The sequence below is a fragment of the Podarcis liolepis genome, assembly GCF_965112155.1.
Source record: "Podarcis liolepis genome assembly, chromosome: 9".
Lineage (NCBI taxonomy): Eukaryota > Metazoa > Chordata > Lepidosauria > Squamata > Lacertidae > Podarcis > Podarcis liolepis.
Genome location: NC_139564.1, coordinates 50,900,029 through 50,912,410, shown reverse-complemented (window position 1 = coordinate 50,912,410; position 12,382 = coordinate 50,900,029). Strand labels below are relative to the sequence as shown.

At 39.5% G+C, this 12,382-nt stretch overlaps 1 protein-coding gene across 2 annotated transcripts in view; it reads right to left on the bottom strand.

Annotated features, from left to right (window-relative positions):
- Positions 1 to 12,382, bottom strand: part of PRIMPOL (primase and DNA directed polymerase) — a 17,169-nt gene extending 4,787 nt beyond the window's left edge. Inside the window, exons 1-13 of one of the 2 annotated variants that reach the window (XM_083459994.1) lie at positions 12,277 to 12,382; positions 10,408 to 10,490; positions 8,829 to 9,013; positions 8,588 to 8,679; positions 7,075 to 7,216; positions 5,402 to 5,549; positions 3,948 to 4,229; positions 2,840 to 3,002; positions 2,104 to 2,201; positions 1,070 to 1,156; positions 876 to 984; positions 625 to 707; positions 490 to 536 (exon numbers count right to left, since the gene is read on the bottom strand). In XM_083459994.1, coding sequence (XP_083316120.1) covers positions 490 to 536; positions 625 to 707; positions 876 to 984; positions 1,070 to 1,156; positions 2,104 to 2,201; positions 2,840 to 3,002; positions 3,948 to 4,229; positions 5,402 to 5,549; positions 7,075 to 7,216; positions 8,588 to 8,679; positions 8,829 to 9,013; positions 10,408 to 10,417 — 1,446 coding nt within the window. In that variant the 5' untranslated portion in view covers positions 10,418 to 10,490; positions 12,277 to 12,382. Of the gene's footprint in view, positions 1 to 489; positions 537 to 624; positions 708 to 875; positions 985 to 1,069; positions 1,157 to 2,103; positions 2,202 to 2,839; positions 3,003 to 3,947; positions 4,230 to 5,401; positions 5,550 to 7,074; positions 7,217 to 8,068; positions 8,252 to 8,587; positions 8,680 to 8,828; positions 9,014 to 10,407; positions 10,491 to 12,276 lie in introns of those variants that run through there. The other variant, XM_083459995.1, reaches the window with a different exon arrangement.

Here is a 12,382-nt window from a genome sequence, read left to right as displayed (position 1 = left end):
TAGAGCAGGAGCATTCTACTTGCATTTTCATTAACAATACTTCTGCCAAAATAACACATGGAGAAGGTCTTATTACGAAGTTCAGGGTTCAGTGGGATGTGGTTCCTAGCAGTTGCACAACTGTGCAGACTAAAGGAATTCACAGATCAGGGATGGGCTTGCATGACTTTAATGAGAGAAACACAGGCAGTACTACAGTATTCACAACCCCCTCACAATGAGTAATTTTCAATTCTATGGGCATATTGTACACAAATTGAGAGGAGTTATGCACTTGCACAACTTTAATAATGCAAGCCTATGACAACATCAAGACTGTGCTAATGAAATATTGGTTTTATTTTAAAAAGTAGGCATGGAATTTTTCCCCCTCTAACGTTTGCTCATTTTTCATCTACGCAACTCATTTTCTAAACTGTTTGCTACAGAAATAGGTCTTGCCAGGATATAACCAAAACATTTCAATATTGCACTGTGAGAAAAGCATACCTCTTTGAAAAGAAATGGGAGGCATACCTCAGCTGGTAGTGGAAAACCTGTTAAATACAAAGAGAGTTTATATTGAATTATAACCATTTAACATTAGAAGCTGTAATATTGTAGGTAATACAAAAAAGTACTCACATTCTGACTTGAAGTTTTCTGCTCTGCAAACAGGGTCATGGCATTTTTGATACCAATTCTCACTTTTCAAATCTATTACAATCCTTGAAATAATAGATTTAATAGTTTATGTAAGTTTCAGTCAATGAGAGTGATCTTAATTGCTTTATTTTATAGCCTTGCTACAGATAAATGCTTTGCAGAAAAGGTAATCCTAGTTTTATTAACCTATTGAACAAATTATTTTAAGGAAAATACCAAAGTATACATACATTATATTGTTACTTTTGTGAGCTCTGCCAATATTCATGCACCAGCGATACTTGGAGATGTCATATACAAGAAGTTGCTCAAGAGAAAAATAGTTCCATCTTCTTATCCCTGAAAAAAAGAGATGTTCCACTTTGTAAACAACTTCATTATCTTTAGAAATACCACCTCTGCTTGGCCCAAAAATATTCCTTACCTCCTTGAACATTATCTTTATTGACCAAAGAGAGAACGAAGTTATCAATTTCTGGATAAGGTGAGCACTGATATCCTCCTATGGGGTCTATAAAAAAAATTACAAATGTTCATTACTTATTCTTCCATAGCACATACTAAGAAATAAAATATGAACACTGTAGGAACAGAATTAGGACCTCATTGCCATGGTGAAAAAAAGCAAAAAGCTCCATACCAAATCCATTTCTAGCTTGCCTGACATAGTACACAAGCAATCATTGACAGATGATGCTAAAACTTGGCCAGGCAGGAGCAGGGCATAACAGAAACATAGCCACTGTTGCATCCACGTTGCTTATGTCAGTTGAGGCAGCAGGCAAAAACCTGTTCGAGGCTACAGCATTCTAGCGTTGGCATAGCAATGGCCACCCACCCCTGGTTTGGGCTTTCAGCAGGCTACTGCCAGAGGCTGGAATAATGCTAGCATCACTCCACCAGCTGAGTCCAGTGGAGCTGCTCTGGGCCGGATGGAATAATGCAGCCGCCAGCTTTGCATATTAGAGGAATGGAGCCTGAAATGGTATGAACTTCACCTAAGAAAGCTGAATTCAGAGTCTCCTTTCCTCAAGTCTGCACTGAGAAAGTAATAAAATCTAACATGCTTTTCATATCTAGCCTAGTCATCAGCAGCAGTACAAATTAATCCTGCTTCACATTCCTCCATTTTTAAAATTTCTAATAACGTAGCACTTCTGAAAATTTTTGGATTACCTTTTGTTTTTTGTGTGTAATACACTGCAATGACCACTGACAAAGAGCGGTTTAATCAAATACTTGTCAGCAGCTTACAAATTTTTTGTAGATATTTGAAGTATTTACTATGCATAATAATGTTTCAGGATAAACTTCTTCAGGAGCACAGCTAGACATAAATTTCACAATTCAGACATACTCATTTTCACAGCCACATGATGAAATAAAAACATTTTGAAATTTTAAATGCCATAGCATCATTTCCATAACATGAATTAAAATTTATTTTAACACAATTACCCAGACAGCCATTAGAAACACTGCCGTCTAAATCCGTAGATTTTTCTTTTGCCTCCTTTGGGTTGTCACAGGACAAAATTTTTAAACTGTCTGAATATCTGAGAAGAAACACAGGAGGAAGAATCTTAATACTTGCAGGATACAAGCATATTTTCCACAGCCACACATCTATAGCCACACTTTAAACCATGTTAAAAAAAAAAAGCTCATTATTTTCACTTACCGTATTTTTTGCACCATAACACTCACTTTTTTCCTCCTAGAAAGTAAGGGGAAATGTCTGTGCGTGTTATGGAGGGAATGCCTACGGGTGGCATGCCTACGGATTTTCCTCCTCTAAAAACTATGTGCGTGTTATGGTCGGGTGCGTGTTATAGAGCGAAAAATACGGTACTTGGCTATATCAGTGCTTGGAGAAGCAATCACAAATCATGGATAAAATGACATACATAGAAAAAAGAAACAGGACAACAGCAAAAATTCTGCTTTATACCAACCACCTTCCAAGATTTATAGCCAGATGAGAGGAGAGCTCCTCAAGCCAAGAGACTTAAACACAGCCCAATCTATTATGACTCTACAAGGCAACGTTGCTCCAAATCCTCCAGGATTCCAAGCAGAGGGGGACTAGCATACATAATAATCAGTCATTGCTACTGCAAGTAAAATAATGAATATCCTCAATAATCACTAAAAAGTACTAGGGAAATTAGCATTTCAATAGTGATATTGTTACCTTACATTACAGATCAAAGAGGAAAGGAAATACTGCTCTTCTATACAAGAATTCTTTACTGGTTCAGGAACAAATCTGTTATCTTCAGCTATGTCCAAAACAACAGAGTTTCCTGCTTTTGATGACTTGTATAATCGGAAGTTTCTGTTCTTTGTATATACTCCTAGAGAAAAAAGGTTATTGGCTGTATCTACAATTGCTTATGCTTTTTGGAATCAACAAAGCAATTCAACGTTTAAATGTGTTTAAGGCCACCAATTTTAATCCATAAACTCTCTTGGAATGCAGCTCTTAATTTATCGCTGAATACCTTTTTAACAACAGATGGGATCTCACTAACAGGGGTTTTTTTGGGATGTTTTTGTATCTCAAATAAGATTTCCAACATATGAGGGGATTAGAATGTAGAGTCCTGACAATACTTGTTTGTGGTGTCAGATGAAGTATGCTTGAAAATACACAAACACCCTGAGCCAGAAAACACCCAAGAGAAGGTAGACTTTATGCAGCAAATGTTGGCCCATGTCCCTGAATTTCACATGTATAAATAAAGAATGACTGTGTTCTTATTGCATCCTCCCTCCTCATATGCCAAGTCCCTGACAGCTGTTCCTCATCTTCCCTTTTGGCACTCTTCACATGGGCGGAGAATTGCGCATACCCAAAGTCATACATACGACAGGACCAGATCAGGCCCACCATTTTTAGTATCAGTGTTAATCAGCACACACTGGACAAATTCACAATGAGTAATTTTGAAATTATCTCCGTACTGAAATAACCTAGTGGCAAAAAGCTTCTTAAAGCATTACCCATCTACCCTATGCTGTCAACCTTGAAATACATACAAGGGCTACAGCAGGGGTCAACATGGCGCCATCCTTTCATTGCCTGAGTACAGCATCTATCATCCCCATCCACTAGCTATACTGGCTGGGGCTCCTGGAAGTTGTAGCCTGACAATACCTAAAGGACCCCCCAGCTACAGCAGATTTTCAGATATACCTGCCAGATCTCTTGTTAAGGCAGAAATAAAATGTTCCCAGGTTCTTCACATATGCAAAAATATTACCACAGAGTTGTGTATTAAATGTGCATTTATATTTACCAAGATCTACGAACAACTGCTTTTCTCCGTGTTTACCATTCACTATTAGAAAAGAAAGATCTGGATTTTCTTTCCATTGAGATGCACTATTTCCCAAAGAATTGTTTGCACTAAGTTGCCTACTATGAGACACATCCTTGGTGACAGTCTGGTTTTCAACAGAGCTGGGCAAATCAGTGGCAGCTTTGCAACTCTGAGAACGAGAGACAACCACTGGAACTGTTGCATCTGTTTTCCTAGTTAAAAGAACAGCAGGTTGCAAAAATTTTCTTAAAAAGTTACCTAAGAAACAGAATGGGGAAATTTGAGAGATCAACAATATGAAAGTTAAACAGTCTAAGAATCAATATGCAATTGCTTGCCTAATAGGAAATAATGAATCTTTATAAATTGGGGGGGAGGGGGAGCCAAAACAGCAGACGCTGTACGAATTCTTTTTTCCAAGATTTTACTAACAGCTTATCCAGTTAGCTTCTCATGCTCCTGATCTGGTGGTTAGAATACAAACAAAAGCATAGAAAGAACCCTATGACATTAGCTGACATGCTGCAGGAGGCTAGCAATACACAACCCACACCAAACCATCCTTGAGGGCAAGGGCACCAGTGCAGACTGGAATAACTTGCATAATGAACCTCTGTAAGCTGGAAGTACTGAGTCTGTGTGTTACTATTATTTACACTCTTTGTCCAAGGAGCTCAAGTTGGTTCTTCCAGAACATTTTATCCTCTTAACGATCCCTTGAGGTTGGTTAGACAGAGATAGTCTGGCCCAAGCTCAGTCAACTTCATGGCTGAGTGAGGATTTGAATCTGTCTTCCTGCTCCTAGTCAGACACTTTAACCAATGAAGCATGTGAGCCGCACTTGCCAACTGACTGTAAGTGAAGCCTTCGTTTAGGGGGGGATTCATTTGCCTGCTTGCCCAGGACCGAGGAGAGCACAAAAGCACCAAAGAAGCAACTTCCTCTTCAGAGAAAAGAGTTTATAGAGATCTGCGCAGAGGCTGCCAATGGAATCACTTCCAAAGACTGGCCGCAATACATGGCATTTGGCAGGCATTCTTATACTGAAGGTACACCTTTCCCTTCACCAATCACCAATCGCCAACCAAGCTTTTTACCTTAAGAGGATAATCACGTTAAGCAAGTTCCTCACCTATTTCCTTGTCTTATTTGGTAAGCCTTTTCCTTGTGCCTACATGTCTTCTCCTATTATCTACTTGACCAGTGTCACAAGCCCAACCTGTTTAAGCAATCTATATTGGAATCTAAAGCCAAAGCTGCTCCGGCAATCTATATTGCAATCTATATTGTGACAGGGCTAAACCCTCCCTTCATTTATACAGCCCAACTTGTTAGATATATAAAAAAATGATGATAATATATATTCATATCCACTACTTTAAAATGGTTGCAAATCAATTTTGCATGCATTTGAAATAAATTGTGCTTACCTATATGAATATTATTCTTAAATGCAGCATTGTGGAGCAAAAATATTAAGTGGCAACTAAATTTATCTTTGGTGCTGGAATCCAGATTCAAAACATCTTCAACAGAACATTTTATTCCATAGTGTTCATCAATTTTTTTACAAATGAACTGAAAGACACAGTGAAATTCTCCCTTTATCGTTTTGTCCCCTATTAATTGTTAAACTTGTTAATGGCTTATTACCCAATAAGTATCCACACTACTTACAACATATTTTAAACATTGCCATAAGTAAAAACATAAGATAATATAAACATATTTAAAATACCTGATATGCAAATTAACTGGCACAAAAAATGGCTTCATTTCAAAGCTTTTAGAAAAACTAACACAGAAAATTTCAGATACAGCAAAATACAAGTAAGTATCCTTATGACTAAGATTTAATAATAATAATAATAATAATAATAATAATAATAATAATATATTCAAGATTTAACTTGGTATATGACTTTAAGCTCATTGACTCCACTGAAATTGGGCATTCTTAAGTCACAATACTTTGTGCTTCTGCAGTAAGGCCGGTCAGACGTTTGGCTTCCAAAAATATTTTGCAGACCGGAACACTCACTTCTGTGTTTGTGGCGTTCGGGAGCCAAAACGTTTGAGAACTAAGCTGTTCGAAAACCAAGGTACGACGGTACTCTGTAACAGTATCCTATTGCAGTAACAGTATTTAAAAATATAGTTATTTTATGTTTTCATTGATTACATAGTTGAGGAAAAGCCAAATAAATAGTCCCATCCAAGACATCTGGTAGAAAAAGCTCTCCTCCAGCTCAGGGGTACTTACTTATGTGTTGGTCATGGGGAGAGAGACAGTGGTCAGTTTTCCCTTTAAGCCGCAGCCCTTTCTGTTTCATGGAATGCTGCTCAGGAGAATGCCCTGGGCTTTGGGAGCGAGTTTGCAAGGGGTACAGCAAGCAGGTGAGTGGGAGCCGAAAAGGTCCTGGGCGTATGTAGTACGTTACACATAGCCCTTTGATTGTTGGCCAGTCCATTTCAGATGGACTGATAGCCCCTTATACTGGGGCAAAAAAAAAAAGCCTTTTTGGTCAAGCAACACTTCAAAGGTTTTAGGCCTCATCCCCGGTCCTTCCTCTTTTACACAGCACATGGGAAATCAACCACACTGTCCCTCTTCACCCAGCATCAGAAAGACTCAGAGTTTCCACTTCTGTCAAAAGGGCACATCTTATGACTACATACTGAAACAGAGACAGCTGCTATTTTCCCCAGTGTGTTCCAACTTTCATACCATCCACTAAACTTCTTTTTTTTGAAACTTTAAGACTAGGCACACTTCTTTGGTAAAATAAAAGTATTATGTGTTACTTGAAATTTCGAGGTACCAACATCAAAGTCTTCTCACACTATATTCCCTCACAATTGATACTGCTACTTCTTCAAGTGCTTAAGATTAGATATAAAGGTCATGGCATGTCTTGCCCAATACCTTGCAGGATTAGATTCTAAACTAACAGATGATGGTATAGCATTTGTTTGAATCACCAAAGAACAAGATTCTACTGCCTCCCTTGGTGGCTTATATCATTGTTAAAATTCCATTATACCGAGCATATTTCCCCTAATGTTTCGCCTAAATCTATATTCCTTATTACTTTAATATTACCTCTATCAAGTCTGCTACCATCTGTTTCCCATCAGCTTCTTGATTAGCTGGTATGTAGAATTCCAAATCAAAGTAAAGTTTGCAAACAGCTTCTTCTGGAATAACCTCATAACAATGCATAAGGCTTGTTTCATTATATGTTCTAGATTAAAGGGAGAATCACAATAATTTATATCCATTGCAATTACAATTATCAGATTACAGCAAATATTCCAAATTATTTAAAATAAAATCCTAGTTACTTTACGTTGCTATTGCTTTGCATGCAGGTGATGACCTCTGTGAAATGCAAATGGAACCTTCTGAGAGGCCAAACAGAAAAGAACCCTTATTGTCTGGAAAAACCCATAGCATCCTATTGATGAACACAGCTATTTATCATCAAATTTGGAATGAGTAACTCTAAACTATAAAGAAATATATAGTTTGGGAACACTTTGAGTTATTGCCTGCTCCAAAAATATGTCCCAGTTCTTTATGCGTATGGTTTTATAGAAAGCCACTACACTGTTGAAGAACACAAAAGCACAAAGATGTGCTGGCTGAGTGAGCCTATCTAAGTAAAGCTGCATAACTGTTGCAACGAGCTAATACCAGAAGTGAACTAATGTGGCAACAGATGTCTGGTGCTACACCAGAACTCATGTTGTTGAGTGAGGTCAAAGGTGCAAAAGATGCACCCACATAGATAGTGATTGATTGATTGATTGATTGATTGATTGATTGATTCCTTTTTGGAAGAAAAAGAAAATATACCCTCAATCTAATAAAAATCTAATGGAAAGTTGAATGTTCTGTCACACCGGGGGGGGGGGACACAAATGAATATACAGTGGTACCTTGGTTCTTGAACATAATTCATTCCAGAAGTTCGTTCGACTTCCAAAACATTAAAAAAACAAGGTGTGGCTTCCGATTGGCCAGGCACCCCAGAAACAATAGCCGACAACTGCATCGGACGTTTGGCTTCCAAAAAAACGTTTGAAAACCGGACTTCCAGGTGCCGAAATGTTCAAGTACCAAGGCATTCAAGAACCAAGGTTCCACTGCATAGGCTTGGTTCCAGGAACATCCCAAGCAGAATTCCACTCAGGAGGTGCTCTAGTCAGCAAAGGAAGGAAAGCAGACTATTACAGAATCCCATTTCCCTTCCAATCCTTAGTGCTCTCCAAAAATCTGCTTCACATGATTGAGGGACCTACTGGAACACTGTGAAAAGTGATGATAGGGGCTTCTGGGGAACTCAGCAAAAGCTCCCCCTCACCTTGTCTTCTCTCAGTGTGATCCCACTGCTGGATCAAAGGTATAAGGTAGGAGCCCTTCCATATCCCAAAGGCAAAGTCTGGATTCAACTTCTAAATTGCAATGGCTGCAACCTTACACACATCTACATGGAGGTAAGTGCCATTTAACACAGAGGAACTTATTCAAAGTAAACACACAAAGGTTTGGGTTACATCAATATATGAACATAAATCATTCTGCGTACAGTATTTGTTTTTCAGATACTTGCCTATAATAAAACCAAAGCTCTGTGTATGTTGTCACAAGATAAATCCTTTGTTTGTTTTCTGCATTCTTTTCCAAAGCAAATACATGAACATCCTTTAAAAATTAAAAAAAAAATCCTCAATCAACAAATCAAAGTACCCAAAGCCAAGTCATTTCTCAATTATAAATGTGCTATAACGAAAACTTAACATGTGCAAGGCATATTGCTGGCAAAGCCACATTCTAATCATTAACCATCATACCTGTTTACAAGTTTTGGCAAAGTTAAATGCCTGAGTTTGCCGATGAAATAGCTTCCAAACTGGGGTTGCTTGCCATGGTTTGGACAACTGTGGTTTGTAACGTGGACAGATGGGCCGTCGTTTATACGAAGATGCTAGCTCCTCAATATCCTTTAGCCTTTCTTCCCATTTTCTCTTTGTCTGTTCTAAAGCAATCAAAATATCAAGTTTGTATTCAACCAAGAGTTCCAATAAATAACAAGCGAAGCTCATGATCATTTTCAGATAGTTATTATACAACATAGCCCAGAGATGAAATTGTGGCATTGGTAAATGGGTGGTGCAAAGAAGCACGCAAGTACAGACTTAACTACTTCCAGAATCAATTGAAACCATTGACCAGTAAGACAAGGTACTTGCTTCTTTTGAAGCTTCAGCTTATCCTGTATCTTAAGAGACACTTGGGAAGTGCATAGATATTTCACAGGCTAACTGGGTTGGTGGACATGCAAACGATATGTCTAGCATCAGGAGTACATTCAACAGAGGACACAACCCACTTCTTACAATTTATTTAGCAACTGGGTATTGATATTACAGTGGTACCTTGGGTTAAGTACTTAATTCGTTCCGGAGGTCCGTTCTTAACCTGAAACTGTTCTTAACCTGAAGCACCACTTTAGCTAATGGGGCCTCCTGCTGCTGCCGCACCGCCAGAGCACGATTTCTGTTCTCATCCTGAAGCAAAGTTCTTAACCCAAGGTACTATTTCTGGATTAGCGGAGTCTGTAAGCTGAAGCGTATGTAACCCGAGGTACCACTGTATTAGAAAGCTCAAACATATTGGGAAAGGTGCACATAGACCACAATTTCTACTTTAAAATATACATTAAACAGGGATTCAGTCCTTTGCTGGTTGCTGCTCATGTAATAAGACAGAAAGCTGGTGTATATAAACAAGCACTTTTTTAAAATAGGGCTGCACTTGACACACCACTCTTAACACTAAATTGTTCAAAGTACATATTTTCATGTCAAGCCATTACATCCTTCAGCAAGCATGTCATGTTCCACCAGAAAATCAGTACTAAAAGTGGAAGTATTAATACACGTGATCATGAAACAGGACATTAGTCCAATGATGCAAGCAACTATGTCTGTGTACATATATGGATCATGCCATTCTCAGCATATATTCAGTCCAGTATCCTATATTCTCAATCTGCATTTCCCACCCTATATTTCAGAATATGCACATATTTTTATTGGGTTGGATCCAAAGAATTTGGACCCAGCAGCTCTTCCACAAACAGAAGTGACTTTTGCTGATTTCCTCTACTTGCAGCCCTAACATCCTGTCCCAGAAAGTCCTCCAACCCTCTGAAGCAGATTTTTAAGGGGCACAGGAAAAATGAGGCACCAAGACTACCTAATTCCATGCGATGTATCATCACAGAATTCAGGAACGAACCACTAGTGTCAACTGAATCAAATAAATTATTCTGCATCAGCAGTGATTTAATCTGCAATAAGTTTTAATCATGCTTAATACTGCAAAGTTTAATGTAAATATTTTCAGAACTTGGAATAGTGGACTTACTGGTGCTCATGATAGCTTTCTTGCAAAGAAGCAATCAGTCTTTATCCTACTTTGAGACAGCAAACACAGTGAGGGGAAAATACCTGTAAAAACATAGACTATTGATATGTTGATTATGAGAAGTGGTTAAATTCCTTCATAAGTGTAAATCACCCCGTGGTTGATTGCAGCTGCAAAACAGCCAAGCCAGTTGCTATGGTAAAGACCCAGTGTTCCAACTATATCTGTGATTAACACATGTCTGCTCAGTAGTAGAGTCTGTTAGTTGTCCAGTGCTACATTCTGAATTGCTGGACTTATTTAGAGCAATGGAGATACTTTGTATTTGTATAGTACACATTTGTATATAGTGCACATATAGTACACAGTACACATCCACTGTGTACTGGGGCCCAAAATTCACTTGGCACCCAGACCATATGCAAAGGAAATGCAAATAGGCCTGCCCGCGCGCGCACACACACACACACACAAAGGGTTGCCGGTTCCTATAAGCCAGATCTTTCCAAACTTTTCATGTTGGTGACACTGTTTAGACATGCATCATTTCGTGACACAGTAGTTGAGTTTTGCATCATTTCGCGACACAGTAATTCAGTTTTACTAGCAAAACGGAAGTTAAACTAACCCCATTCCAGCCCTGGGAGGAGCGTGTGGAGCGTTCGCACGACACACTGCAGCCGACACACTAATGCATGGTTAGGCAACCTAAGGCCTGGGGGCCGGATCCGGACCAATCGCCTTCTAAATCTGGCCCACGGACGGTCCGGGAATCAGCATGTTTTTACATGAGTAGAATGTGTGTTTTTATTTAAAATGCATCTCTGGGTTATTTCTGGGGCACATGAATTCATTCAGGTTTCCCCCCAAAAAATATAGTCCGCCCCCCCCCCAAGGTCTGAGGGACAGTGGACCGGCCCCCTGCTGAAAAAGTTTGCTGACCCCTGCACTAATGTGTTGTGACGTAAGAGTTTGGAAAGCTCTGCTATAAGCAGCCTGAACTATGGACACCCATTCATCCAAGGCTTCCCAAACGTCAGGATTGCTGTACAGTGGTACCTCGGGTTAAGTACTTAATTCGTTCCGGGGGTCCGTTCTTAACCTGAAACTGTTCTTAACCTGAAGCACTACTTTAGCTAATGGGGCCTCCTGCTGCTGCCCTGCCGCTGGAGCACTATTTCTGTTCTCATCCTGAAGCAAAGTTCTTAACCCGAAGCACTATTTCTGGGTTAGCGGAGTCTGTAACCTGAAGCATATGTAACCCCTGGTACCACTGTACAATACATTTCAGTGCGGAAGGAGGCTCTGGCGTCTAGGCACAACCCACAGATTTAACTCTACTCCACCAGTAGAAATCGGCTTAAGTAATAGCAACGGGTGAGCTCAAATTCAAAACAGTGTATGTTTCAGTGTCTATATATACACGTATCTCCCAATACCAGTCCAATTTAAAAATCAAATAAAAACATGGCATTATAGCAATAGCTACACAGGAAAACTTTGGTACTGTTTCGATTTCATCCTGGTCCACACAAGGGCTGGATTCAGGTTTGATGAGGCCCTAAACTACTGAAGGTTATGGGGCCCTTTATATGTCCAGCTGGCCTTTGTCAATTGTCGCTGTTTTTTGTGTCGAATATACGCTAAATGGCAATTTATGGAACTAATATGTATCTAAATCCATTTGCACATAACAAAATATGTATTATATCAAAGCAATTGTTCAACTGAAATACAACAAAGAAGTATATTAATAGTGAAATTGGGGAGGGGCAAGAGAGTGGGGCCCTAAACTATAGCTTGTTTAGCTTATACGGCAATCCGCCACTGGTGTGGGGTGAAGCGCATCGCAGCTGCCCCCCTACCTACCTCTAAGAAGAGAGCGTGGGGAGAAGAGCAGCTGCAGCCCCGCAGCCGCTTCCGAAGAGGAGTGGCTTTGCGCGCGCAAAAGAGGGAGCAGACGGGCGGTTTCCCG